The sequence below is a fragment of the Aureobasidium pullulans genome (genome assembly GCF_000721785.1).
Source record: "Aureobasidium pullulans EXF-150 unplaced genomic scaffold scaffold_1, whole genome shotgun sequence".
Lineage (NCBI taxonomy): Eukaryota > Fungi > Ascomycota > Dothideomycetes > Dothideales > Saccotheciaceae > Aureobasidium > Aureobasidium pullulans.
In genome coordinates, this window is record NW_021941021.1 from 2,307,210 (window position 1) to 2,334,747 (window position 27,538).

General features: G+C 50.8%; 7 protein-coding genes across 7 annotated transcripts; 5 read left to right on the plus strand and 2 right to left on the minus strand.

Moving 5' to 3' along the window:
- Window positions 1-1,309: 1,309 nt before the first annotated feature.
- On the plus strand, window positions 1,310-3,608 carry M438DRAFT_341696 (uncharacterized protein). Its single transcript, XM_029904563.1, has one exon. It carries the CDS (start codon window positions 1,456-1,458, stop codon window positions 3,442-3,444), a length of 1,989 nt encoding a protein of 662 aa, XP_029766175.1. The 5' UTR covers window positions 1,310-1,455; the 3' UTR covers window positions 3,445-3,608.
- Window positions 3,609-4,166: 558 nt separating this feature from the next.
- M438DRAFT_341697 (putative HEAT repeat protein) lies at window positions 4,167-12,252 on the minus strand. The gene has a single exon (XM_029904564.1). The coding sequence runs from the start codon at window positions 12,238-12,240 to the stop codon at window positions 4,309-4,311; it is 7,932 nt and encodes a 2,643-aa protein (XP_029766176.1). The 5' UTR covers window positions 12,241-12,252; the 3' UTR covers window positions 4,167-4,308.
- A 207-nt stretch (window positions 12,253-12,459) lies between these two features.
- Window positions 12,460-14,138, plus strand: M438DRAFT_371026 (uncharacterized protein; the record flags this gene model as incomplete). Its single annotated transcript, XM_029908228.1, has 2 exons — window positions 12,460-12,473; window positions 12,527-14,138. The coding sequence occupies 2 exons, from the start codon at window positions 12,460-12,462 to the stop codon at window positions 14,136-14,138; spliced, it is 1,626 nt and encodes a 541-aa protein (XP_029766177.1).
- A 941-nt stretch (window positions 14,139-15,079) lies between these two features.
- On the plus strand, window positions 15,080-17,832 carry M438DRAFT_393803 (uncharacterized protein; the record flags this gene model as incomplete). The annotated part of the gene is made up of 2 exons (XM_029909125.1): window positions 15,080-17,302; window positions 17,747-17,832. Exons 1-2 carry the CDS (start codon window positions 15,436-15,438, stop codon window positions 17,830-17,832), a joined length of 1,953 nt encoding a protein of 650 aa, XP_029766178.1. The 5' UTR covers window positions 15,080-15,435.
- Window positions 17,833-19,983: 2,151 nt separating this feature from the next.
- M438DRAFT_351331 (uncharacterized protein) lies at window positions 19,984-21,920 on the minus strand (the record flags this gene model as incomplete). The annotated part of the gene is made up of 6 exons (XM_029906709.1): window positions 19,984-20,166; window positions 20,222-20,488; window positions 20,541-20,869; window positions 20,943-20,955; window positions 21,321-21,581; window positions 21,648-21,920. The coding sequence occupies 6 exons, from the start codon at window positions 21,918-21,920 to the stop codon at window positions 19,984-19,986; spliced, it is 1,326 nt and encodes a 441-aa protein (XP_029766179.1).
- A 974-nt stretch (window positions 21,921-22,894) lies between these two features.
- On the plus strand, window positions 22,895-24,859 carry M438DRAFT_341701 (uncharacterized protein). The gene is made up of 2 exons (XM_029904565.1): window positions 22,895-24,693; window positions 24,761-24,859. The coding sequence occupies exon 1, from the start codon at window positions 23,375-23,377 to the stop codon at window positions 24,476-24,478; it is 1,104 nt and encodes a 367-aa protein (XP_029766180.1). The 5' UTR covers window positions 22,895-23,374; the 3' UTR covers window positions 24,479-24,693; window positions 24,761-24,859.
- Window positions 24,860-25,462: 603 nt separating this feature from the next.
- Window positions 25,463-27,277, plus strand: M438DRAFT_341702 (MFS general substrate transporter). The gene has a single exon (XM_029904566.1). It carries the CDS (start codon window positions 25,592-25,594, stop codon window positions 27,230-27,232), a length of 1,641 nt encoding a protein of 546 aa, XP_029766181.1. The 5' UTR covers window positions 25,463-25,591; the 3' UTR covers window positions 27,233-27,277.
- Window positions 27,278-27,538: the final 261 nt, after the last annotated feature.

Consider the following 27,538-nt stretch of genomic DNA (forward strand, 5'->3'; position numbering starts at 1 on the left):
GGTGAAGACGATGGCCAGTTCACCTTCGTCTTTACTCATCCTACACTCAACCTGCCAGCCACCATCACCGCCAGTGTCGGAGAGCAGTCCGATTACCCTCATGCCCATGAATACTCCCTGTTCTGCGACGACGACGCTTCTGAAGATGCTGCAGTGTGCATAGACAGCCTCGGCAAGCCCAAGGGCATGCCAATCAAGGCATTTCTCAACCTCGTCTCGGGTGCCCTTTCTGGCTCTTCGACCCCGTCGCTATCCGAACCCCTCCCCAACTCAGTCGAGCCCGAGTCTGACTTTGAATCTCCGCAAGAACATGACACAGATGACGACGACGAAGACGCCTTCGACGGAGCCTTTGGCGACCCAGTCCCTTTGACATCTGCCGCCTTTACAACCTTTGCCACAATCCGCGCTGGATCATCAACTGTCTTCCAGTCGCGCATTCGCAGAGATATCAAATTCGCCAAGGATGCTGGCTTCAGAGTTGCCAGCTTTGGAGGTCTTCTCGACAACTACAAGTGTGTCGTTTCGATGTCCATTCGGGCTCGAAGGCTCGGTATCTCCGAAGCGGCCATGCATGCCTGGCGCATCGAGCCCTCTGACTTCATCATCCTATTGATCCAGTACAAGGAAGCCTACAAGACCAAGGAGGAGCTTGATTCACTCCAACACGGTGGTGCGCTAGCAACGAACTTGGAGATACGCGTCGGTGCTTCAAAGAAATACAAGCCGACCGAACAGCAAGTCACCAATGCTTTCAGCACTATTGTCAAAGCCACGAGTCAGGATGAGACAGCAGATCCGGCTCTCTTCCGCGACATCTTCGTCTCTAAGCCACTGAACAACCTCATGAATACAAAGCTTGTCAGTCTCATCCGTCTGAGAGACTCCAGTATGTCGTGGCAAGGCGCCGAGGACTTCTCCTACAAATTCAGTCGGGGCATGCCCTTTGACAACGCATACACCAAGGCCGAGCAATTCGAGCCGGAACCAGCCTCTGGCTATCCTGCTGTGGTGGATGCGGATCATTTGGCTGATTTGTCAATCAAGTCTCACTCCTTCCCTCTAATTGCTATGCAATTCATGCTACGTCACTTTGTGCGTTGCACTGAATTTTGTCTCGTCTGCCACAAGAAGCTGGACAATCTGGTCGAAGCCATCAAGCCTTATGTCTGCGACACTCCTCTGTGTCTATACCAATACATATCTCTTGGCTTTGGTCCATCGATTGAGCACGAAATCATGATGCAAGACAAGGTAGTAGATTTGCTAATCAGCTTCTGCTATACCAGCGCCAATCTGGGACGGCTCAAGGACTTCCCTACCGGTCTTGAATTCTGCGTACCACGTTCGATTATCTTGGGGGTTGCAGCTCAGGCTGGCCGGAGTCTGCAAGGACTTGTACAGCCCCTCGGTGCTCGGCCTCCAATTCATGGTCGCCTTGAAGCTCGCTTCAACATGACGAAATCGGAAATTCTGTTCGATAACGTGAAGCCAGGCACTGTGTGCCCTCTCAAGAAGGGCGATTGGATCGCTCTCGAGCTTCCAGACGAAGCGGGTAGTCCTTTGTACCATTGCAGAGTGGCAAACCCTGACCTCTTCCCATCCATCGAGATTGGCCCTCTAATTGGGCAGCCCGTTTCGAAGGAGCTCAGTACTACACCAAAGTGGTCTACCGCATTTATCGACCAGTACTCCGTCGAATTTGACGAGCTGTCGGAGGCCGAGAAGCGCGGTGCGGTGTATCGTCTTCTTGCTCTTCTTCCATCTGTCAAGGAGATGAACGCCTACCTTGCGAAGCAAAACACTCCGGACTTGGCTCGCTGGGTCGACAGAATCTCTCCGGCTGCGTTTGCCGTCCTGCGATGGACTCTCGCATCCAACCGCTCTTGTATCATGGCAGTTGACGAACCTGAGAAGGCTGTTCACGGTATGCCTGCATACATGCAGTTCCGCTTCGCCATGGGGGCGCCCGACAAAGAGCACCGCTTCAAGACCGCTGTCAAGAAAACCGCAAATCGTCTGGATTCCAAGTACCCGACTCTCTATGCCTGGCACGGTAGCTCAATTCAGAATTGGCACAGTATCATACGTGAAGGCCTCCACTTTAGCGATGTCGTCAACGGCCGTGCCTTTGGTAATGGCGTCTACCACGCACCGAATGCCGCTACCTCGATGGGCTACTCTGGGATGGGCCCTTACGGTTATGGAAATAACTCAGTTTCTTTCATATGGCCGAACTCAGACCTACAGATCTCTTCAGCCATCGCACTCAATGAGATCGTCAATGCACCCGCCGAGTATGTCTCATCGACCCCTCACTATGTGGTCGCTCAATTGGATTGGATACAAACACGTTATCTGTTCGTCAAGTGTAAGCCTGCAGATGCCGGTGCAGAGCAGCCAATTCCTGCGTTTGACAAGCCGCCTACCAGCAAGCTCGAGCAGGATCCTGCTCGTGTTCCAATTGGCGCTGCCAACACTCCAATCATAATTCCAAACCTGAGCCCCAAGCCAGAGAAAGGCAAACGCAAGCTGGCCAATACCGTGTCTCCAGGCCCAAAGAAGACCAAGAGGGCTAAAAAGCAGAACTGGTTCATGGGCAAGATCGCACCAACACGGAAGGTTGTAGACTTGACAGGCGATGACGACAATGGGGACGTGGATGAGACCCGTTTTGAGGACAGCGATCTGAGCGACGCCTCGAGCACAGTCACAGACGACGAAGACCGCGAGATCTTCATGGAGCCTCAGTCTCAGCAGCTGGCTGTTAGAACGGGCCCGTCACCGATCGAATTCGTGCCGGGCTCGCTGGACCACGACAAACTCTCCAAGCTACCAAAGCCTTCCTACGCGAACCCCATGGCAACCAGAAGGCTGCTTCAAGATCTAAATGTTCTGCTCGCCGTTCAAGAGCACACCCCTCTTCGCGAGCTGGGTTGGTACATCGACCCTGAAAAGATCGGCAACATGTATCAGTGGATTGTAGAACTCCACTCCTTCGATATGTTCAATGAAGGAGATGAGGAGCTACCTTTGGTTACCGACATGAAGAAGCACAATGTCAAGAGCATCGTCCTTGAGCTGCGCTTCCCCGGTTCTTACCCCATCAACCCACCTTTCATCAGAGTCATCCGCCCCCGCTTCCTTCCCTTCGCAAACGGCGGCGGAGGCCATGTCACTGCCGGAGGCGCCATCTGCCATGCGCTCCTGACTTCGGATGGCTGGCTGCCCACCAACACAATCGAGTCTGTACTACTGCAGATCCGTATGGCTATGGCCTCGATCGACCCTGCGCCAGCTCGTCTGCAGCTCAGAGGCACCTACGCCGAGGGTGACCAAAACTCATACGGCTCCGGAGAGGCCGTAGATGCGTACAGACGTGCTTGCAAAATGCACGGCTGGACTATTCCTGTCGACTTCGACCAAACTGTTGCTGAACAGTGATGCATTCCTGCAAAATTCACGGGCATGCAGCATTACAGGCGTTATCGGGGTTACTTCATAGCATTTTTCAGGTACAAGCATACATAGCTAGGCGTTTTACAAGAGGATGGGAAACAGACTTAACGTATATACCATAGAATGACTGCAATGACACAATAATACCCACTACCTATACCTGCCTCCCGCATCGTGACAAAACTTGTAAATAGCCTGTATAAATGCACGAACTTTTCTAAAGCACAGACGATGTCCACAGACGAGATCCTCAGAGAGCTGCTTTCCTTCGGGCTCTCAGTGGAAGCAGCGTCGATTTGAATAACTTCTTGCATTTCTACAGGATATCTTCCCAACGTGAAGGGGTGTCGGAGATGGTTGCGTTACTGACGGACTGGTAGCCTTTTACGCTTTTACGCTCGATACGACCGTGGACTTCTACAGGTATTCTATCGTGAGTGAAAGAGTGGCACGAACTGATCTGGGTGACCGCATGCCACTGACGATGCATGAATTGATATCAATATCGTTTTTCCAGGACAAACGGTTCACAGAGATCGAAGTTGCGTTGGCCCTGTGCTACTGAATGGCTGAATGGCTGACTGGCTGCCCATCAATGCTATCGAGTATGTGCTACTGCGGATTCGTATGGCCATTGCAGCGATTACGTGCTTGCATATCAGAAACACCCTACGTTGAAGAGTAGATGGACATGTTTGAAGAAAAGATACATCTATTGACACCGACTCCATATCTACCTTACTTTTATGCCACAAAAACGACCCATGAAACTCCTAACACTATGCATATGGAAAGCACAAGCAACTGCAACTGAAGAAAAAGAAGATAGAAAAGAGGTGGCGACATCGACTACCAACCTCTTCTCTTACCCCTAGCCTCGGCACTCTTCTCCTTCCTCTTCATCTTGGTGATATCGTGCTTCCTCCTCTTGTCAGCCGCGTACTTGACAGGTGCACTGACGGCTTCGATTCTTCTCTTGCGTCTTCTCTCTTCTCTCTTGCCTCTGACCTTTTCTTGCACTCCTCTCATGGCAACTACGTATTCTGTGCTGCCCAACTTCTTCTGAAGCAGAGAGGCGACTTCTGTGGCAAGGGCCTTGAGGTCTTGGTATGCTTTTTGGAGGGACTCGGTTGCGAGGCGAGGGGCGGCGATGGAGGCGTCGGTGAGGAGGTAGATGGGTGTGAGGATGGCGGAGAGGGAGGGAGTGATGTTTTCAGAGGGGAGGATGTTGCAGAGAGAGGCAATGGCTTGGAGGGCGCCGGTTTTGGCGGAGAGCACGGAGGCTGTGGGAGCGCCATCGTCGCGACGGATGAGAGCTGACATGCGCGATAGCAGGTGGTGTAGTGCTGTTGTGGGAGTTGCGTTGTCGGTTTGCTCTTCATCATCATCGGCATCAGCGGTCTCGTCTTCTTCCTCTTCCTCGTCCTCTTCTTCGGCGTTTACTGAGACGGCGACGCCGTTTCTGGTGAAGGGAGTGGGGTGTTCCCAGTCGACGTTATCCGCGCTATAGCAGCGACCAAGGAAGATCAGGTTACGCACAGTCTGACCGACCAATTGCTCGCTGACGTTGCTGAAGCGCAGAGTTCTGAGACCAGCAGCGCAGAGCTCGTGAAGCTCCTTGGTAGTAATCTCCATCTTGCTGTTGGTGTACAAAGGCAGAGCACCAAGTCCCTCTTCAGTCTTGGAAGCACAGTTGCCCATGTCGGCGAAAAGCAGGCCGATGAGGCGATCGGAAGAAAGCTTGACCCATGCGTGAGGGAAGACAAGACACTTGAAGATGTTGGTCCAAGAAGCCTTGGCGGCAGGTGCCAGAGAAGTGGAAGGTGCCATCTCGGCCATCTTTGCGAAAGCCTGGAGAGCGTAGTACAGCAACTCCCAGTCTTCAGATTCAACATCGTCAGGGTTCAGAAGCTTAGATACCTGCTTGAACAGGAAGGAAGTCTCCTTGGCAGTTGCCTTGCCGTGACCAATGTAGATGGTCCAGCACTGCAGAGCAATGCGGCGAAGCAGCAATTGTTCGTCCTGCTCCAACCATGTGCGCATCAGAGTGACGAAGTTCTTTGTGCGTTCTTCATCAGCGCGTTCAAGAAGTTTGCTGATCAATGCGCCGGCCATCTCGCGACATTCGGGTGAGTCGTCGTTGACCATCATCATGACCAGTGGTACGAACAACATGCTTGACAGCTCTTGGACAAGATCACCTTGTGTCTTGGCCAGAAGCAAATGCAGCAACTCAAGGACAGATTGTCTTCCTTCGACATACTTGTACTCAAGGTTCTGCACCAAGAAGGCAATCTGCTTGTTCAAACGGGCGCCTGCTTGAGGGTATTCCATCATGAAAGCGAAGTACACACCACGAGAAAGATCTCTAGCAGAGCGGGTCTGGTTGGTGACCATAATAGCAGCAACCGAATCCATCACCTCGTACACCTCAGTGATGATGATCTTGCGTGCCACAACAGCCTTCAAGAAGTTAAATATGACGCCTTGACGATCGGGCTCTTCGAGATCGGGCTTAATTCTCTTGAGCACAAAGGCCATGTCATTCTCCTTGATTTTGATGTCAGGTCTATCACGAAGAATGGCTGAAATCAGCTTCAAAGAAGACTGAGCCAATTCGGTGATCATCGAGGGCGCAGCCCTGAGGATCTTGACTGCTTCTCCAGCGTAGACTGGTCCGTTGGCCACGATCTGCGGAGCAGGCACTCTGATGATGGATGTGAGCAGACGGACAGATGCCATTTGAACTTCCTCTTGACCACCAATCAGAGCATCACCAAGAATAGGCAAAAAGCCAGCAAGGTTTGCCGGAGTCTTGAGCTCATCATGCTTCTGCAAGACTGCGCGAACAAGATCAAGAGCGAATCTGGTAAGCTTGAAGATGTACGAGCTGGTTGCTCCCTTCTTGCCGGACTTGTTGGCACTCTGCATCTGGATGAGATACTTTCTGATCTTGTAATCCTCCATGACAGGGCGAGTCTTGGCAGCAGCAGTGGCGGCATACACCTTCTGGATGATCTCATAGCCAAAGACGAGAATGTCTCTGTCCTTGACTGACAAGTTCTGACTAGTCCCCAGACCAATGCGGCGGAGAAGTTCATCAATTTTCTTGACGGTCTTCAGATCCAGCTTCTCGAGCAAGAGAGACTGGACGGGTCTAATCAGCTCACCAAGATGAGATGTGGTTGTGATCTTGGCGATGAGCTCAGCAGAGTCGTAACTCTTGCTGCTCTTCACTTCCTTCATCTTGCTGATGTATTCTTCAGCATCCTTCTCTTGACCTGCAACACCGAAGATATCATCCATGACGACGGCGATCATGTCGTTGATACAATGATCAAGGTCACCAGCCTCCAGGGACTCGATGTTGTCGACCAAGATAGAATGCATGGTGAAAGACATGACATGAAGCTGGTAACCACGCTGCAGAGCGCTGCGCAGCTCCTTGATAACAAACTGGAAGTAGGATGGCCCAAGGATACCAGTGATCTCGGAAAGAGTCTTTCTGGTCATATCTCTGGCCTCGGCTGCTTTACTTCTAAGGACGTGGCACAAGTCCATGAGTACAGTGGGGAGTCTCAAGGCATGCTCAGCGACAGGAAGGACGCGAATGAGCTTGACCACAGCGACACCTACGGGTACACGCAGACTGACGGTTGACTCGTCCTTGAGATGCAAGAACGAGGTCAGCGGCGGCAAGAGCTGCTTGTTGATCTCGTTGGACAATTTGTCTTCAGAAGGCAGAGTTGCAGCAAGCGGGCTTAGCGCCGGAGCACCATTGATTGATTCGCTCTCGCCATCAATCTCCATACCGGTGTCCTTCTTACGGATGGACTCAGAAGCTCGGTCCAGGGCATCAATCACACGACTGACAATTCTAAGCACGATCTTTTGCAGCTCTTGTTTGCTCTGAATATAACTGACGAATCTCCTCAAAGTCGACCTGTACAGCTGCCAGTCCAGACACCCAGAGAGAGCTCCGACAGTGTTGATGGTCTCGGCAGACAAGTTGTGAGAACTGTCGTCACCAGCAGGATCGAAGATGAAATGCTCGAGCAGAGGAATGAAGAACAAGCTGACGTTGTTGCTTGAGATAACACCAGCGTGTGCTTCCTCGGACAATCTTCTCAGAGCACGAAGTCTGCGATGCTGCTGAATGTGCAAGATATTGTTGAAGAAAGAGGCTTCCTCGTCGCCCTCGACAAGCAGAGTAGCCATGTCATTGACGGCGTCCCAGGCTGAGAAATATTTGATCATATGAGCCAAGATCTGAAGGTACTCAGATCTAACCAACTCTGAGGGATCGCGCATACCACCCTGCAGACCGTTGAAGAGGCCAGAGATGGTGAGTTGCTTGAAGTCATCGTTCTTGAAGTTGCCATTGACGCTTGCTACTTCGATGAATCTTCTCAGACTGTAAGAAGCACTGGTTCTGATGGCAAGTTCGTCGTTGTCTCTAACGAAATACAACATGCTGTAAACGAGGGGCTGCCATTGCATAGCAGTGAAGGTAGAGTACTTCTCCTCATTAATGGTGCTGAACGCGATGGCACGGCGCTCAAAGTCTGGCTCATCGAGTCTTGATGTCGAGAATGAGTTCAGGTCTTCGCACAAAGAAGCGACGTATGAGAGCTCCTTTTTCTCATCAGCCAACTGTTTCACAACAGCAGCAAGAAGTTCGCGACTTTCTCGGTCCTTGAAATATCCAAACAGCGGGCAGAGTGTGGTATAGACTTGGTTGAAGCGCTTCTCATCCTTGTTGAGATCGGCTCCAGGAATGAGATGGAACAGAGTTTGCAGAAGATCGCGCTTAGTAGTAAAGTGGACGATCTTCGAGGGCTGCCCAAGCAGGAAGATTGAGACATCGACAACATCACGAATATTCTCGACACCAGTTACAAGCGGCGCAAGACGCGATACGCACAAAACACTCGAGTCAAGAATGTCCTTGGGAGGGCTCTGTCTCAAGACAGCACCAAGTCTGACAACAAACAAACTGGCTCTCGGGCCCAGAATGGATGCACGTGCTTGGTCCTGCTCTTCGGTCATGTCAATGTTCATGTCGACATCCTTCAATCGGCGTGGCTGGATAGTGTCTAACAGACGTCCGATGATATGCTCAATGATGAACGACTTGACCTCGTTCTTTGCGCTGGGCACGACAAGACAGTCTGCCACTGCATTGAGCGTTTGCGGATAGAAGTCAGTCAAGAAGTTGCAGGTGGACAATGAGCTTGCCCAGGTCGAGAAGAGACGCAGGAAGGCAGAGACGGATTGTGCGGTCTCGATGGGGAGTTTCTCCAAGCGGGGACCAACGAGTTCACTCATGACAACCTTGGCGTAGTTGTACCATGCCACCTCAGTACATGTTGAGAATACTTGAATCAAACAGTGAAAACCAGCCTGGCGAATAGAGCGGTCGAGGGAAGTCTGAGATTCAGCCTCGACAGGCGTCTCCTCGTCGACATCGATAGAATCGGTATGCGACTTTGAAGCTTTCAGCAGGCAGAGTAGAACTGCATCAGCAATCTTTGTAGCATAACGGTCCAGTCTATTGCCGAGAGTGTGCACCATATCATCGAGCATATTGAGGAGACCAACTTGCTTTCTTGGAGCGACATTGAATTTTTCCACGGCTGATTGGTTCAGATTTCCATCCTGGATGGGTTCCATGGTCGCCAGAGAGCCAAGTGAAATACTCAAGAACTGTCCGATAATCTCTGCAGGGAAGCGAGCTAGAGCAACAAAGATGGCCTTGCGACGAGTTTGCTGTCCACGCTTACCACTTGCCGAACCAGCTCTCGTCACTGCTTTACCATAAAGTATGCGCAACAGAACTGGCATCAAGTCTTGGCAATCGGCACTGCGGATGGCATCCCCCTCTTCCTCAAGACGAAGGAAGACAGAAACCTCTTCTCTAAATCTTGCGTCATCCAGGAAATTGAGCAAGTGCTCCTGGTATCTGATGACACTGGGAGTTTTCCAAGCAAGGATGGCTTTGAGGGTCGACTTTTGAATTTCGTTGTCACCGTTCGTGAGGAGGTTGAGCAGAGCTTGGTAGACCTCAGTTGCCTTGAACAGAACTCTAGGATTTTGGAACTGTGCAAAGACGCCGAGCATAGCTTTCTGATCTTTGCGTCCCCAATGGCGAGTGCTCCCGGTCTCTTCTTCTTCCTGCGCTTCGCTCTCGTCACCTACCCATTCGAGTAAGACAGGTACCAATAGACGCGATCGCTTCTCTGCCAACTGTGGCATTGAGTTCAGTGCGCGCAGTGCTTGTGATCGTTCAGAAAGAGAAGCTGCTGCTCTTTGAACGTGGTCTCGTTTGAACTGGTTTTCGATGCCTTGATGCAGATCCGCGAACAGAGACTCTGAGATCTCAATATCTCTCTCGATCTGATTCATGTTGGAACACTCGAAGTCGGAGCTGACGTGGCTAATGCTCCTGTCCGGTGCTGTTTCTGCTGGCGAAGCGCCGCCTTCCATATCAGCCTGGCCCTGGAGCCATTGTGTGATGGTGGTCGTGATGATTTCCTCCGCATTTCCATGTTCGGTCATCTCTTTGAGTGCTGCGATAGAATCTTCCCATGCCTGTGCGAGGTGAATGTGTAGAAGACCAAAACAGTATGTGGGAATAGCCTTCGCCAAAACCGGGTCCGAGAGAACATCGGGATATCCGAGAGCTAGTCGACGAATCTGTGAGGAGATGAAACGGGCTGTTTGCACACTTGGAGGTGTGTCTTCGATTGAAAGAGCATATGTCAGTAGATCAGGGACCTCTTGCTGCCTCTTCTCATAAATTGTCTGCAATATCCGCAGTCCAGAAAGTCTAAGATCATGACTGGGCGTCTTCAAGCAGTCTATCAGATTGGCGATAAGAGAGTCCATCTGCTCTCCGGTGAAGGCAATATCGGCTTTCTGCAGGACGGAGTTCAAAGCAGTCCAGTAGGGCACCAACTTCTTGCACCGTGTAGAAGCAGAGCACAAAGCTTCGGCAAGTTGCTTGTCCTGTAGACTTTCGCTGAATTCGTCCGAGATGTATTGGAATCCTTGACCTAAAGCGAACAAATCCCAACCTCCAATTTCGGTGGACGTCGATTTCGCGGCAGACTTGAGCAGTTGCAAAATACTGGCTGCAATCAATTTGCGAGTTTCTGAGTCTCCCTGAGATATCCTCAACACCGCCAAATGGCCATTACTCATGTGGAGGGTCTCATCATCTTTCAGCGCCGATTTCCCTTGAGCTTTCTTCAGACGCTGTAGCATGACCTTTTGCCATTCTAGGGGACATTGTAGAGGTGTCTTGGCAAATGTGTTCTTGCGGGATAGAGAAGGGAGCATTGCGCAAAGAGCCATCTCGTTCTCCTTCCAGTGGTTGACAATGAACTTTTGGAAGATGGGCAAGACGAAACTCTGGAAGCGCTCTTGGTTGAGTTCGGCGAAGATATTACAGAAAGGAAGGAAGTGGCCAATCCATTTACCACGGCCAATGGTATCAAGGATTGCAAGCTCCTGAAGGACTGCGTCAAAGGGTCCATAATTAAGTACCACGGCCAGCGTGTTAAGAAGTGCAGTCAAAGTGTCTGAGTCGATTTCCTTAGATGCCTTGTCGGCTTTCTTGATCATGGTCGTAACGCGCTTGACATAAGTTGGCCAATCCGAAATTCTGCTTCCTTTACGGACGGATGCGGCTGTGAAAAGTAGAGTGTTTGCTGCATCCAGGTTCTCTGCTGCGCCCTCGTCATTTGGGTCAGTAAACTCGAAGATGGCGTCCTGGACGGATTCGAAAGTTTCCGGGGTGGTATGATGTACAACACTGATCAGCGAACCCCTCAGGATTTGGAGCGACCTGCTCTTGAGAAACTCTGAATGGTTAGCATTAAAGCAGAATCTGGTCAGACATTGCAGAACAGTGTTTCCTCCTGAATGCAGCGTCCCCTGTACACCTTTGATGGACTCGGTGAACAGAGTCATCAAACCCTGAGAGTACAAGTCGTCTGACGCAGTCTCATTTGAAGCAAAGTCGTTCAACATGTGCTCGACAATTGTGTCCAAGGGTTCTTTGCTCTTATGATATGTGGTTCCAGCTTTTCTGACCAAGAAACTCATTGCTTCGGCAGCGAATCGAATAACGTATGGCTTCTGCTTCTGCTTTCCCAGGTATGGCGATAGGAGATCGTAGAGCGGTCTGAGATCGGGTACTAATAGGCGCGAGAGGTACTTGAAGAGCCACGCGAGGCAGGTGAAGGCCCATTCGACGACCTCAGGCTCAGCATGAGTGGCAGCGACTTGTGCGACGGTTGCGACAGCTCTCTGAAAGTGCTTCTCGAAGCGGACGTCGAGGTCGTGTGCGTAGTGTGAGAGTAGTGCGAGCAGCGGTTCGAGGGACATGACATCTCCCTTCTCGATATATGTGATAAGGTTGTCCATGATAGCCTCCTCGTGGAAGAGGACCATAGGCAGAGTGTCGGAGATGTTGTAGACATGTTTGGCGAAGGTCGAGAAGTTCTCGGACAGGTTGAGGTCCTTCCATTCGTCCAGTGCAGTACGGAAGTACGACGACTCTCCTTCCAGCTCGTGGCTGCCTTCAGCTCCTACTCCGCGACGAGTGCGACGGATAGGATCAATCTTCATCTTGGAGATCCTCTGGGCGAAACCTTCGAAATGGTGCCGCCGACTTGAGGGTGTCGACTTCTTCTTTCTTTGTGTTTTGACGACCTGAGTGGCCGCCTTGGCCGACTTGGGCCCATTTGAAGCGGTTCCCCTCGACATTCCCGCCATGTCGTAGTTGTGCTTTGCTATGGCAAAAAAGTTGCTGCGACTTTGAACTTTCTTGAAGAATGCGACCAATTTACGCCAAGACTCTGGGGAAGTGGCTTGACCCTGACGCATCAGCCACTTGTGCCACAGTCGCTCTTTCTCCCATCAAATCACGTCGAAGCTTTTGCATGCCTCGATCATTCCGATCCTTCGGTTTCTTCTTTCTATAATCGATCAAAGATGGCATCCAAGATGTAAGCATATCGAGCTTACTAAAATCCCAGCATCTCGACTGACAATTCTCTAGTGCTGTTGTTGGCGCAGTCAATGGCCAAATCTCTGCTGTCTTGGGCAAGTTATGTGCCTTGCACGCCAAAAATGCCTTCGCTTTTGCTATCATCACTGGAGATTTATTCGCGGACCCTCTGACACCTAGTCCGGAGGAAGCCGGCCAACTCAAAGATTTACTTGATGGAAAAATCGAAATCACTCTACCAGTCTATTTTGCTCTTGGAAAGCGCGAGTTGCCTCATGAAGTCCAGGAAAGGTTGAGCGCCAATGCGGGCGAGCTATGCTCAAATCTGTACTTCCTCGGCCGGCGGACGACCGTCAAGACATCTGAAGGTGTCAAGATCGTTGCACTTGGTGGAACACATATGGACGCTGTCTCTGATAAGAGCCTGATCACAGAATTCAGCCCCAGTCACACACAGGAGGATATCAAGGTGTTGAGGGGCGCTAACACAGCGGACATCCTAGTGACGAGCGAATGGCCCGCTGAGATTCGCACTGGCTCCAATGCGGCCTACATTGGAGAAGAGGCTACCCCCCAGCAGGGCGTTGCAGACCTCTGTACTGTGCTAAAGCCTCGCTATCACTTTTCCTTCTCGGATGGCTTCTTAGAACGCGAGCCTTTCTTCCATGCTCAAGGCGAAGACGACGCTGGATATCAGGTCACCCGTTTCATCAGTCTTGCACCCTTCGGGAATGCACACAAGCAGAAGTGGATTTACGCCTTCACACTGGATACGTCAGTAGCGCCCACTGCGACCGTACCGTCAGGGGTCACAGCTTCTCCGTTGCAGTTCGCTGGGAAGAAGCGCAAGGCTGTAGAATCACAGGCTCAGTCGTTCTCACGCTTTTCGGGTGGCGATGGTGGCCGACCAAGAGGTCGTAACAAGCGCGCTCGTCCAACCCCAAACCCGTCAGAATGCTTCTTTTGTCTGTCAAACCCTAACATTGCATCACATCTCATCTCTTCTATTGGCAACAGCGCGTATTTGACAACAGCAAAGGGACCTCTCCCAACACCCAAGACTTTCCCTGCTCTGGGCTTCCCAGGACACATGCTCATTATCCCGCTCGAACATTCGCCTACACTTGCGTCAATACAAGACCAAGACTCCAAGAAGGACACAATCGCGGAGATGCATCGCTATCGACTTGCTTTGCAGAGCATGCTGACCAAGAGATCGGAAGATGCTGCTGAAGCCGCCAAACTTGGTGCGGTCACATGGGAGATCAGCCGTTTGGGCGGTATTCACATTCACTGGCAATTCATGCCTGTACCTCAAGACATTATTCGCAAGGGATTGGTTGAGGCAGGCTTCAAAGTTGAAGCCGAGAATCAGAACTATCCGGCATTCGAGTCATCAAGTGTCTCGACCGATGTCGCAGCCGAGGGTGACTGCTTCAAGGCTACTATCTGGGACGGAGCCGAGGAGAAGACTATGGTTCTTCCTCTAGACTCGTCATTCAGATTCGATCTACAGTTCGGACGCAGAGTGCTAGCCAAGCTGCTTGGTCTAGAAGGGCGGTCGCATTGGCAGGACTGCGATCAGAGCGAGGCAGAAGAGAACACTGATGTTGAGACCTTCAAAGCGGCATTTGCTTCTTTCGACTTCTCGCTGGAGGAGTAGACGCAGGTGATATACTATTATGCAAGCCTCTCCCAATGCAGCTCAAGCCGTTCTTCTTCCAGGTTTGATAATTGACTGTGACCCACAAATGAACATAATGTTATTGACGGTCATTACTTTTATGCATCGGCACTATCATCGGTACAGATCATGTCTGTATTGCGTGCCTAGATGACAGGCGCAGGGTCCCAGACGGCTTGCCGAACAGGCGTTGATGTGCCCTCAAAGTGTGATTGATTAATCAAGAAAGTTACTGCAGTACGGTACTTGTACATGCAGGGCCAATCGATAAACAAGGATTGACTCAACAACGTAGAAACAACGTTGAGGGAAGAACTCATCGTCAATTGAGGCACGAAGATACGAGATAACAACAGACAGACGTTTGCAGCCTTGTAGCAAGGTTACGATGACAGGTTCAGCACGCGCACCGATAATATGCGGGACGATCGCCAAAATGCGAACAAGATGCACAGCACGTGTGTGGAGCCGAGAAGCGACAACCAGCAGGCGGCAGCTTTTTGTGCGCAAGGGCGGTGTGATAGTGGTTTGCTAGAGCGCGGCCGCCGCATGACCCAGGGCGGCGTTTGCATGTTACACCGCATTGATCGCGGCTGTTGTGGATAATAATGGTCTCTTTGGATGATGATGTTGTTGTTGTTGTTTATGGACGCGATGTGAGGAGAGCCGGCGCAAAGAATCGCTCAGTCCAAGGCCACGATGGAGAGTTCTGTAAGCTACAGCTGGCTGTGGGTTTCGGTAGTCTACGAGTCAACATGTTGTGGAGAGATCGATGTGCAAAAGCAAAAGTGGAATCGTCAAAGCACGGGCTGCAGCCAATCAGCAAATCAAGGTCCTGGTGCACGGCCCCGGGAAGCAGTTGAAGTGGGCGTTCGCGCCTTCCGTCCCTTCGCTCACCTCTGTTTCGCTCCTTCCTTCCTCCGTCACTCGCTCGCAAAGCGCAATTGTCGATCAACCCTTCGCCCAATACTTCACTTCTCCCTCGCACTGTTCTGTTCGCGCCTTGTTGTCTTCACTGCATTCCGACCCTCGATGGCCGCTTAAATCCACAACCGCATCGCGTCCGCTCCCGCTTTGTTGTGATTCGCACGCGCATCCGGCCCACAATCGCGACCGCTATTGCCGCAACTAACCTGCATCTCGAACGTTGCGAGCCTCAGACGTCAAACAACCACAACACTTGCTGCCCCTGACACTCGCTTTCAACCCCTCTTTGCTATCGCGCATCCTTTCCGACTGCTTGGTTTGTTGTTCGCCGCGCGCGCACTTAGACGCCATGGCTTCGCACAAGCCCAGCGTGTCTATCACGCTTCCACGCGACTTCAAATTCAGTTACGACAACAACGACGAGCCACAGACACCTGCTCGTCCCTCCACTGCCGTGGACTCCTTCGACCTCGAACCGCCCGCGGTTCCAAAACAGACTTTCAAGCTGCGTCGCCGCCCACGCGACCAGCACACTGGCGCAATGGACGAGGCCCCAATCCTTCCCAGCGTAGAGATCAACGAAAGCACCGAGCCGGCTCACTACTCTTTCGATCACCACATGTCCACCGCTGGATACCTCGCACCTCGTCCCGGCCACCTTCGTCTCAATTCTCCGCCCAAGACACCTGCGTCGCAGGTGACATCCTACAACATCGAGACCACGGACGCCACCGAATGGTCCATGTTCCACCCCATACACCTATCAGATATCATCCAGCGACCTTCCTCGGCCTCGTCGACCTTCTCTGACTCTTCTGCAACTTCAGATGGCAGCAGCTTCGACTCCAAATCCTCTTTCGACGCAGGCAGCTGCACGAGCCCTGAAAGCGAATTCGGTGATCCTTTCGCTTTCTTCGAACGCAAGTCTGGAGCACCAGGCGCCATGACACCATCAAGCGGACTTCCCAACGCCAAACGTGTCAAGACAATGCGCCATGCTCACTTCACCCCGGAGATGGACAACCATCTTTGGTTCACGTACATGACCTATGTCCAGGATCCGAGGGTCACTCCGTTCAAGATGCTTCCTGGCACCTCACCACCATTAGGAGTCTGTCATCGCGTTGCCCGCGAGGCAAAGGCAACCTGGCGAGGAAATCGCCTCACGCACGCACCTTACGGTATCCCGCGTATCTCAATCCAGCGTGCAGACTCTCCCGATACTGTCTGCCAACCTGACGCTATGGACCAGTCAACTCCAACTGCACCGTACTCACACAACCCTGTCGCACTTAAGTGGCCGCGCTCGGAAGGTGCTGCACGCCGCCGTCTTCGCGAGTTGTGCAAGCGGAAGCCCTCTCTCTCTGCCCACTACATGAGACTGTTGCGCACTCGCAGTCCTTCTCCATTCGAGTCTTCGAGCAGCGTCAGCGCTAGTAGTAGTCCTAACCAGCCAGCCGTCCCTGTTGCTCAGCCCCCTACTCCTCAGCCCTCGTCGTTCTCGAGCCGTGATCTGAATGTTTCGCTGGCCGAGGCAACTGCACCATCGATGCAGCCAGATGGTCCTCTCGCTCAACTTCACAAGCGCACTCCTCAACCACCCATGGCCCCTCAGCAGCGTCGTGGCTCGGATTGGTATGCCCGTATTGGCCGCTCTGGAGCACGTGCAGCTCATCAGAAGAGCCAATCTTTGCAACTTGGTCTTGGCCTGGGTTCCTCATCTGGCATGCAATCGAACCATTTTGAGCGTGGCAGCATTCTTGCTTCACCCTTTGATGATAGCGAGCCTGCTCGTCAGAACTTCTTGGACTCTATGAACAAGACACAATCTCTTGGACGCGCTTTCTTGAATAACAACGGAAGCCGCCTCACAGATGCAGGCCCATCGTTGCGTTCTCCCTTCCCGCTCGACGGTCCTATGCCGAGCGCCAGATCCCTGAAGCGCAGATTCGGTGTTGATGAGCAATCGGCCTCTCAGCAACCATCCCTAGAAGACGTCTTCACAGCACCTCCAGCATCGTCTCATCATCCCATGCGCAATCGTGGTTTCAGTCTGAGTGCTGTGCCGATGGGTGGCATGACACAAAACGCGAACACCGACTTCCCCTTCGCGCCTGGTCCGTCGACTGCAGATCACAAGATGGGCGACGCCTCGGACAGACTCAATCTACCCAAGGTCGCACAGCCTCCAAGACTTGGTTCGCCTTTCTCTGGCGGTGTCTCCAACTCGCGCTTCAACACCTTCCCCCGTCGCTTCACGCCGCGCGAAGCTGGTTTGACAGAACAACCATTTGAGGAGCACAACCGTCAAATGTCCACAGGCTCCCCGCCTGGTTCATGACGAGATTGATTCACTTGTTTTGTTGGGAAAAGACTGTCTCACTATCTCATGCGGGCACGATAGACAAGACTGTCTGTATGGATCAACCAGCAAATCATCTGACCATGACTACGACGAACGAATCTGATGAAGGACATCATTGAACTCTCACCTATATGATTTCTTCTAATCTGTTTCTCATTCACTTTCCTTGAGGGCCAATCTCAACGCCAGTGTACTCAACTCCCTGGCACTGGGTCTCTTCTCTTTTCTCTCATTCTACAACACTACTCTTTACTGCATCTTTCTTGTTTCTTCTTCCTGTTTTCTTTTCATCCAGTACTGTCTTCTTTCCTTTATGTTGTCCCTTTGACGAAGCAACGAGACCAGGGATCTGAGCAACGCAGCAATTACACAAATGCATAGGGCGGTGGTGCACAGAAGGGGTGTAACGGCGAAAAGCTGCTTTCAGGAGGTTGTGTTTTCCCATTCCTTTTTCTTTTTCAAAAACCGATGTTTGGTGGAATCACTTTGATGTTTGTACATTGGAGGTTGATTTTCTTATCCAACTTGAACAAGTAACAAAAAAAAGGAGGCGCAATTTCAGGAGTGTTTTTTTTTTCTGGTGCTCTGGATGGCATGGTGTGTGGGTTGAGGACGCATAGGCCGGTTTGGGGGTGTTTTCTTTTTCTTTTCATTGCATTCTCTCTGGTGTTTTTCTTTTCCATGTTCTTCTTCATACAAGGTCTGGAGTTTAACTTTGATCTTCTTTTGATGCAATTACAACTTTTTCTTTCTGAAAATCGATTTGATGATTCCCTCGCTGTGCTCGATATGTATGCGCATTCTCTTGTACAACAAAGTCTCCGTGACGTCTGACACCTTGACGGTATTGCCCTGTGTCCTGATCTTTGACCCAAGCACCGACTTCTCGTTGTGTCTTTTGAAAGGAGAGTTATGTCCTTGGAAAGAGACTCATATCTACGTTTCGATCGCTCCTTCACTCCTTTACTCTTCTGATTTCATCGCTCCATAGAAATGCAAATATCCTCAAGCTTTCGTCGCTTGTGTTCAGATAAAATCTTCCTCGGCACATTGCTACCCATGTCGCTTCAGAGAAACCACTGACCATGACGACACTCTCTGGGCTCTAAATTCGACCAAATCTTCATCTTCTTTTTGTCCTCATCATGAGAAGACTCGCGATTTCTCTCTTTGTCCCAAGCAGAACTTGTTGATATTTGGTTTTGCTTGCTCTTTTGCTGGTCCTCGTGGTTTTTGTGGCTCTTGTGGTTTATGGGGTTCATGCTGGATGTGGGAAGCATGCTTATCTCTTGTATTGTTGAGATTGTGGGACTTTTGGGGTCCTTGGGAAGGGGTGGCGGATACAGTGTTGATGGGAGGGTGCCGAAGAATGTGGCTGCAGATTTGAGGCTTGAGGGTTTGCTTGAGGAAGTTAAGGTGGTGTCGGTGGAGTGTTGAGGTTTTGATGCAGTGGCAAGAGTGTTTGATGACATGGCTGCTGATGTTGAACTCGTGAAGGTTGTGTTCTGGGAGGTGGAAGAAGTCATGCTGATTGCTGGCGATCTTGTTTATCTGTGATGTTGATTGTGTTGCTAGAAGCCTTGTTCTTATCGTGAGAGAAAGTTGTGTGAGATGTGAGGAAGAGGTAGTGGCTTGTAGTCGGATATATGTATATGTGAAATTCTCCAAAATGAGTCTATATGTGACTCAGGATGGCTGACTATCTGAAGCGGTATATTGAGCAACTTTGAGGTTTTGCTAAGTGGAAGAGCTGTCTGCGTCGAACACGCCCGATGTAACAGCAGTTTTGTCCATCTACAACATTACAGACCTCTCTTGCAATACTGCCGAAAGCCCATCCAGGTGACTGCCATACAGGAAGCAGTTCCATTGTTCCCAAACTCGTCTACCGACAAACGCATACCGGAATGTTCGCCTCCGTCTTCTTTTTCCCCTCAAATATCTTCGCTGACAGTGCTGCCGCTCGATGACCCGCTAGTTTGTTCCTGATCACACCATCAGTCTCGTGTTGAACACTCGTCCATTTTCTGTTAGATACTCTGTCCATACATGCTCTCCAGGCTCACCCTGGGGTGTTGACGCTTCCTTCTCGGGCTTGTCGTCTTCGATGAAGGGGCCGAAGATACTTTCACCCCGTCTCAATTTTACAACTTTGAGTTCGGTTTCTGGGTTGCATCTGCTGGATATCTTGCGTTTGGTTGATGTTTTGGGTTTGGGTTCGGGTTCGGTTATTGCTCCTGTAGCTGTGGCAGATGACCAGGCGATTTCACTCTGGGTGTTGGAAGAAGTCATGTCGACGATGTGATAGGCCTGAGATGATTATGCTGATTGTGATGGTTTGTTGTTGAAGCGCAAAGAGTTCGAAGCTCAGTAGTGGAAGTAGAAGAGGCAGACAGATATATTCGGGCATAGGTGTGACTCAGTATATATGACTATCTGTGAGGCTTGAGCAAATTCAAGACATGGATCCGACTGTCAGTTGCGATGCTTCATGTGAGCTTCTGAGTACTTTGGAGGTGCAGCAGATGCTGACTACTCGTTCTTCGTACTCTGTACCACAGGTTCAACTCCGCAGCAACTGTTTTCCTTGCTCGTCTTGGACTTGAGCCACGAAAATGGATTCGACCAGCCCTTTCTAGGTGCCGTCAGATCAATGAGATGTGGTGAAGATCCATACGGGAAGACATGAATCTCGTCGAATTGCTGCAGATGGAGCTATCATTTGTTAGATGGTTGGATGCAGACAGCAAGGGATCAGGAACAAAATTACCGAGTTTGCAGTGTCGGTCTCGAAGATATCGACATACTGGCCCGAGTTTTTTCGAGAACCGCGAGTCTTGAAGCTCACATCAGGGTGTGTTCGACGATAATGGGACAGAGCCTCGCTCATGGGTGTGTCTCTGTACATCTTCAAGAGGGTTTTTTCTTGGTTGCATGAGCTCTTGCCAATGTATATGAATGACAAGATGACCGAAGCTCTTTCGACTGGACCATCGGGCCTAACAGTCTCGGCATCGCTCGTGAACGAAGGCAGAGTCTGGAGCCAACTTGGTCAGCGAGGCTCTCTGATATTGATGTTTGGAGCATACAGTGTCGGGCGTCATGATACCGTCGACAGAGGTGGTCCCAGGCCTCAGAGACGACACCTGAAGCACTTCGAATCTCTCAAGAAGGTCTTGGTAGTCCACTTCCAGCTTTTGGTAGTTGGCTTGCTCCTTCTGTAGCAATCTTATAAGCTCCTGGTTCTCTTTCGCGCCGCCAAACCACTTCATGTAGTCTCCACGGTCACTTTGGTGGTCATCGACCCACTGTCTACTTCTTCGCCCGTTCTGGAGAGGCGAGCTGCGTGAAGACATCTCCAGCTTCGAAATATATTGAGCGTAGAAAGTTGTCAAACTGTCACGAAGGGAAGGAATGTCTATATGGCAGGGTCATTGGAGCTCTCATGTGATCTTGGCCGGGGGAAGCGCGACAAATGCACTCAAACAAACCCAAATCGGCGAGCTTCATGACGACAGAGTTTATGCACGAGTTAGACTTCAGGAGAGTTTCGCAGGCTCTCTGGTGATTGCGTTAGGAAGTAACTACCCAGAACGCTCCTCGGCACCAGTATCAATTCTGTGTTCTGGAGTGCAAGACTTCATTGAAACAGAAACGGTCGAGATACCGGTTACTTCGTCCCTCCTCTATTCCTCTTTTGCTGGGCTTCTAAGCCTTTGATTGTCACTCTCGATGCCTCCATCATAGCTTGCGGTGAAGCTGCGCACGCCTGATACACGGTGATCTCGTCATAATCCTTCAAACCTAGCTGTTGTTACACGAGATGATAAGTTGATGAGTTGTAGTCAAATTCTATGTTAAAAACTTACAGATTCTGGAGTGTCGTCGTCGAAGATCAATGGTACCTCGAATTTGATTGTGTCCCCATGTGAGTAGGACCCGGTCTTCGAGAAGGTGTTTGGATGCATCTCTCGGAAGTTCACCAAGGGCATGCTCATTGGAGTATCCTTGTAGATCTTGACAAGCTGTCTGCCTGTGCTGTCGATGTACCAGAGTGTGATCATCTCTCGTTCAATCTTTGCAACACTTTTTGAACCTTTCTTCCTGCCATCTGTACGCGTCGGCAAAGTCTGAGAGCATCGTCAGCAACATCCGCTCACGGTACATTCAACACTCGTAATATTGGGAGTGCTCACATTCTTGATGCTCCGAAGCTCGATTTCTTCGGACAGTGTCTTGTTCAGCAGTTTTGCCTTTGTCTCTCGACACTTCTTGCGTGAAGTTTCTAGAGCTCCGAAGAGCTCTTCATTCCTCTTTTCCTCCTCCCTTAGTAATCTGTACAGCTTCTCGCTCTTTTTTTGCTCTTGTAATAGAGCCCACTCCAGTCGAAACTCGTGTTGGCTCTTGGCCCTCTCTTTTGCTTCGTGTCTCGCAATCTTCTCGGGCAAGACTCTGGTACTGTCACACATTGTGTCTTATTCGGTAGAAACGAGTGTTGGTCAGAGAGAAGAGAGGTCTGAGGATACGTTTGGCAGGTCAACTGATACCCCTCGAGGTTACGTGTTCCAATGCTTGGAGGGAAACAGAGCCATGTGGGTGTGAGTTTCTTTAAGCACGTCCGACGCTTACACAAAGTCACATAGACACATCATCGTGCTGCACTTCCTTCTTTCACAATACAGACTAGACGCGCAAAGATGGCCGGACTGTTTTCGCTCCCAAACGAGACTCTTATCAAAGTTTCGAGTCGAGCCCGAATTTCCAGACGGCAGTATGCCTTTCGAGCGTCAACAAACTACTACGTGATACTCAGATGAATGATCGAATCGCACAGAGGCTCATCAGAGCAATCTCGACGCTACCAGCAGTCGAGGAAGCCATAGATTTGGCCATTATCGAATCAAGAATGCACATCAGAGCGCAAAATGCTGGTGCGATGGCGATGGCGGTGACGAGGGAGAGTAATCTTGGCACCATGACAACAACGATAAAGATGGTGCAAAAGCATGGATAGTGGCCAAGAAGGAACTCTGTCTTTGTTGCATAGCCCGCGTGGGCACCATGGATGAAATGCGTGAACTGCTAGCTGAGATCGGAACACCATGGCCAGAAGTACAGCCCTTTCCTCGAGGGAGTCAGTATATCATGCTGTCGATCTGCAGAAGACTATGATGTGACGGTTACGTAGACCTGCTAGAAGCGAACTAAATATCAAAAATTAGATCATGTTCAATTTATCCCCAAAATCTTCGTTCTAACAAGCAACAGCACTCTGAATTTCCATGTAAGACTCAAACTTACCCTATCCCTTGCAGAGAGAGCGTCTCTATGGCCTATGAGATGCTCGCCCAGGCCCGCAAAGTATAGCTAGCAGGGTCTTGAGGAAATGACCAGAGTCTTTCGGGACTCTTTTTCGCACAACATATTAGCAGTAACATAGAGTAGGGGCATAGGATTCACGCTGGGACCGAGCTCTCAGCCTGACGAGACACCTTACAAAACGGCCTTGGGAAGGCACAATGTTTTTGGTCTTAATGTGGTTGTCCAAAGAAATCAATAAGAAGCGCCGGCCTCAAAGGAGGTGTACCTGATCATCAAAAGCATTCTGCCCTTTCACAGGCAGTTTAGAGGCCTTACGGGAAGAGAGAGGATCTCTGCGCCGGGACAAACCTTCTGCGGCTACGTCCATGTTACGAGGTACATGACGTGTTGGCTATTGCCCAGAAACTTTTGGCCAACACGCTCTCCTGAATCTAGATCAAAGAAGAGGGTGAAAGGGCAGAGAGAAAATTCTCCAACACTCTTGAGAAACATGTTGGATATACAGCTGCCTTTGTCGATCTTCAGTGTGTCGTCTTTATGCTGATCCATAACCAAAGAGGGCAAATAGCAAACCACATGTGATAACCAGGTTGGTGAAAGAATGATCCGCCAGCTTCTGTTTGGAGCTTTAGTTTCCGCGTCGAACCGGAAGGACGACAAACACTCGGCGAGCAGCAGATATAAACTCAGCTCAGTCAGTTCAGAGAGATCTCATCTCGACAATCTCAATCCCAATCGGTCAACAAGCACCACAAGCACACAACCATCGACCACAAGACACGACACCCAGGTCCCAACACACTCAAACATGTCTTTACGTCCATCTCAATGGAAGGACAGGGTCAAGGAGCCTAACGAGGCCGACCGTCACGAATTTGGCGGCACCGAGCTGAACCGCGACTACACGCTTGTCGAGACTGACCAGACCGACGAGCAGGGTTACGACGTGATCCCCAACGTCGAGACCTCCATCGTAGAGATCAACCCCCCTAGACCCCCTCACGCTCTGGACTACTATGCCGAGGACCGCAGCTACCTCCTCCAGCTGGCTGAGCGTATGGGTTTCTGGTTGTCCGACCCGGTTGCTCGCCTGGGCGGCGGCAAACAACGCGGGCCCGACAAACGTGACGACAAGGAGAAGGCTGCTCAGCAGGAGGTCGACGACAAGGCATGGGTCGACAACATCAAGAACGACATCCAGTGCCTGTGGAACAACATGGGCATCGGTCAGGACCTCCTTGGTGATGAGCTGCAGGTCTTCCGCGAGGCCTTCTTCTCCGAGAGCAGAGCAAAACTCGAGAAGGTCGAAAAGGAGGACAAGGGAGTCAGCTTGGATCAGTTCCAGCAGTCTGTGCGCACCCTCTTGGTGCTGATGGACCTGAAGCTTTCAGAGGAGGGTCTCAAGATCTTGAAGGAGATGGCCACCGACAAGCAAGTTCTCAAGAACGAGCACAGCTTCAGCTTCGAAGAACAGAGAGCCGTCGGTCAGCTTGCCCGCAAGATGATGAGCTCTACTTCCGAAGAACGTCGTGAGGCCATTCGCCAGGAGAAGCTTTCCGACATGTCGAAGATCCAGAGAGAGATGTTCGAGCGCAAGAAGTTGGATCCTGTCAAGCGTCACTTCAACAACTTGGCTGTCAAGAAATTTGCACAAGACAAGAAGGAGGCAATGGAGGCAAAGCTGAAGAAGAGCAAGATGTACTGAGAGTCGGCCTCTGGTCTGCCAGAAAATCGCAGATGTCAAGGCTGGCTTCCAAGAGGAGCAAGGAGAGATTGGCGGCAATAGCACGAGACACAGTGCTTTTCTTTTTCGGGTCGCAGCTTCCTCATGGGGTTTGGGCTGTCCAAGGTTGCATTGTCGAGGAGGAGTTACTCGTTCATGGTCTTTGAGGACCTGCACCCATAGACAATGGGTTGAAGCTTCTTTGCTTGTTATTCTCTCATATCAGGGAGTTTTTTGAGCATCGTCGCAGTCGGGAAGAAATACCACACTCTCTTACAGATTCTCAGATTCATCATAACCTTTCTTTCTGCCCGTGCTTTACATCATGTTGTGCTGAGGGTGCTTCATTGTGTCAGCATTATCTGTCGGCATTTGATCGCAGGTCGTGACTGGATTGTTAATGGCAAAAGGCTGTCAAGCTCGACATGTTAGGCAAACGACGTTGAGCAGCGTTCGGAAAAGAGCTTTTCCGGAGGCACATTCTACTTCTTCGCGACGCGCACCTGCTTGCCCTATGCCCTCGTTACGAGGCACGGATTTCTTACCGCGAAAGCCTGCCGTCCAACCATACGATCATATTTGACTTTCATGACTCCGCAGTCTTGAACACAACAGATTGGGCCAAAAAGAGTGTCTACTGTGACGGGTAGCTTTACGGCAATGTGCGTGAATTGAGATAGAAGTCAGGAATTATGGTCGCCGGTGCAGCGTCGGCGGACATGAGGAGGTGGTGAGACTGTCCGCATCCGCGTCACACAACCATGAAACGATGAAATCGAGAGTGGTCACAAAATCCAGAGCAAATGCCGTCAAGATCATGTAGAAGAGTCACAATGGTCCGACTGGGTGATGAATATGGTCGTTGCCAAGGGAGTTCGGCTGAAGCACGCCGGATGCTTGTCTTTGGCCGAAGGCGATCTCGCGGGATCAAGTTTCCTTATATTCTCGTTCTTGTCCCGTCTTGCTGCAATCCGCTTTCTTTCGAATAATATTACGCCCAATCATTCTATAACAACCTTCAGCAGGAAACCCATGCGTCTCAAGCGGCAATTGGTCTATCATCATCCGCCTTTCTTTGAGCAGTAAACTTTCGCAATGGACACAGATCTGGAGAAGCAAGAAGGGCTTCACGAGCAACAACACCGTCTTGAAGAAGCTGAATCACCCCACTTCAGCAAGGAATCCTTTGAACAGGATATTGAGTCTTCGGGATCAGACGACAATGGCATTACTCTCAAACGCACCACATCGCGAAAGCCACCACATCCAGCGTGTCCTCGCTGTAAACAAGGTCTCACAGACGAGGAGGGAGAACCATGCCATGACCATGACGGCTTCGAAACAGATCCCAACATTGTGCTTTGGGACAGTGATGATGATCCAGCAAGACCGATGAACTGGCCTATGTGGCGTAAAGTATGCTTCTCCATCACAGCCAGTTGCTTCGTCATCGCGACCTCAATGTCTGCTAGTATTTTCGGTCCGGCTACTAGAATCACTGCACAGCAGTATGGTGTCTCACATGAGGTGATGAATCTGGGTATCACGTTACATATCCTTGGATTCGCCGCCGGTCCTCTTATCTTCGGCCCCATGAGTGAAGTCTGGGGTCGTACCATTCCTCTGTGGACAGGTCTCTTCGGTCTAGGTCTTTGGCAGATTCCTGAAGCAGTGGCATCAAACGTCCAAACTATCCTTGTATGCCGCTTCCTTCAGGGACTGTTCGGCAGTGCCATCTTCGCCGTGGTATCAGGAATGTTTGTGGACATCTGGCCGCCAATCACCAGAGGCGTTGGGTTGGGATTATCATCCACCTGTATCAATCTAGGATCGACATTCGCCCCCATCATCGGCGCCTACGCAACAAATCATCTAAACTGGAGATGGACAGCCTGGCTTACGCTCATCTTTGTTGGTCTGGTTGGCTTCTTCGGCCTCCTGATTATACGCGAGACCTTTGAGCCTGTCCTTCTCAAGCGCAAAGCTAAACGACTTCGCCGCCAGACTGGAAACTCAGATCTTCATGCCAAATTCGAGGAAATTCCCATCGACATAAAGATTCTGGTGCAGAAGTATGCTACCAAGCCAGTTCGCATGTTCGTTCAGGAGCCCATCCTTATCTTTTGCACGATCTATCTCACTATCGTGTATGGAACACTCTTCCTGTCATACCAGGCCATCCCGTTCTCTTTTCGCAACCGTGGATGGAGCCCTTCAGTCTCTTACCTCCCCTTCGCCGCCGTAACCCTCGGCATCATCACCGCCGGAATACTCTTCTCCATCTTCACCTTGACATGGTACAAGAAACGCTGGCTAGCGAACCAAGGCGCCGAACCCGAAGACCGTCTTCCACCCATGATCCTAGGCGCCATCATCCTACCTCCCTCCCTCTTCTGGCTAGGATGGTCACAAGACACACACTGGGCATCCCAAGTCATCGCCGCCTTCTTCGTAGGTCTCGGCCTCCTACTCATCTTCATCGCCGGCATCGTATACATCGTCGACACCTACCTCATCCACAGCAACTCCGCCATGTCCATCCACATTGTTGTACGAAGTATTGTATCTTCTTCCTTTCCTTTATTCGCAGGTCCGATGTTTGAAGGTCTGGGGACGGGATGGGCTTGCTCGGTATTGGCCTTTGTGTGTTTGGTCATGGTCCCAGTGCCGATTGTGTTTTTCAAGTACGGCAAGACGATTAGAAGTTGGAGTAGATTTTCTTTTGTCAACAATTAGATGAGATACCCAGAATCCAGTATAGAAATAATGTTGAACCTTGTCAATATAGAGTGAAACATTATCGTGTTCAATGGACAAAACGTCTATCGTCAATCGCAGTCTGGCACAACGAAAAGCTCCTCAATTGGATCCGCACAAGATAGCGAGACCGTCTACCTAGCGCTTTGGGACTGCAGAAAGAGAGACGTTGGTAGCTCTCGACCGATACTCAAAGCCTCTCCTGCAGAGGCCGAACGACGATCTTCAGAAAGCTGCCACATGCACAAATTGATCGAAGAAAAAGCAAACGTAAATTTTGACGGC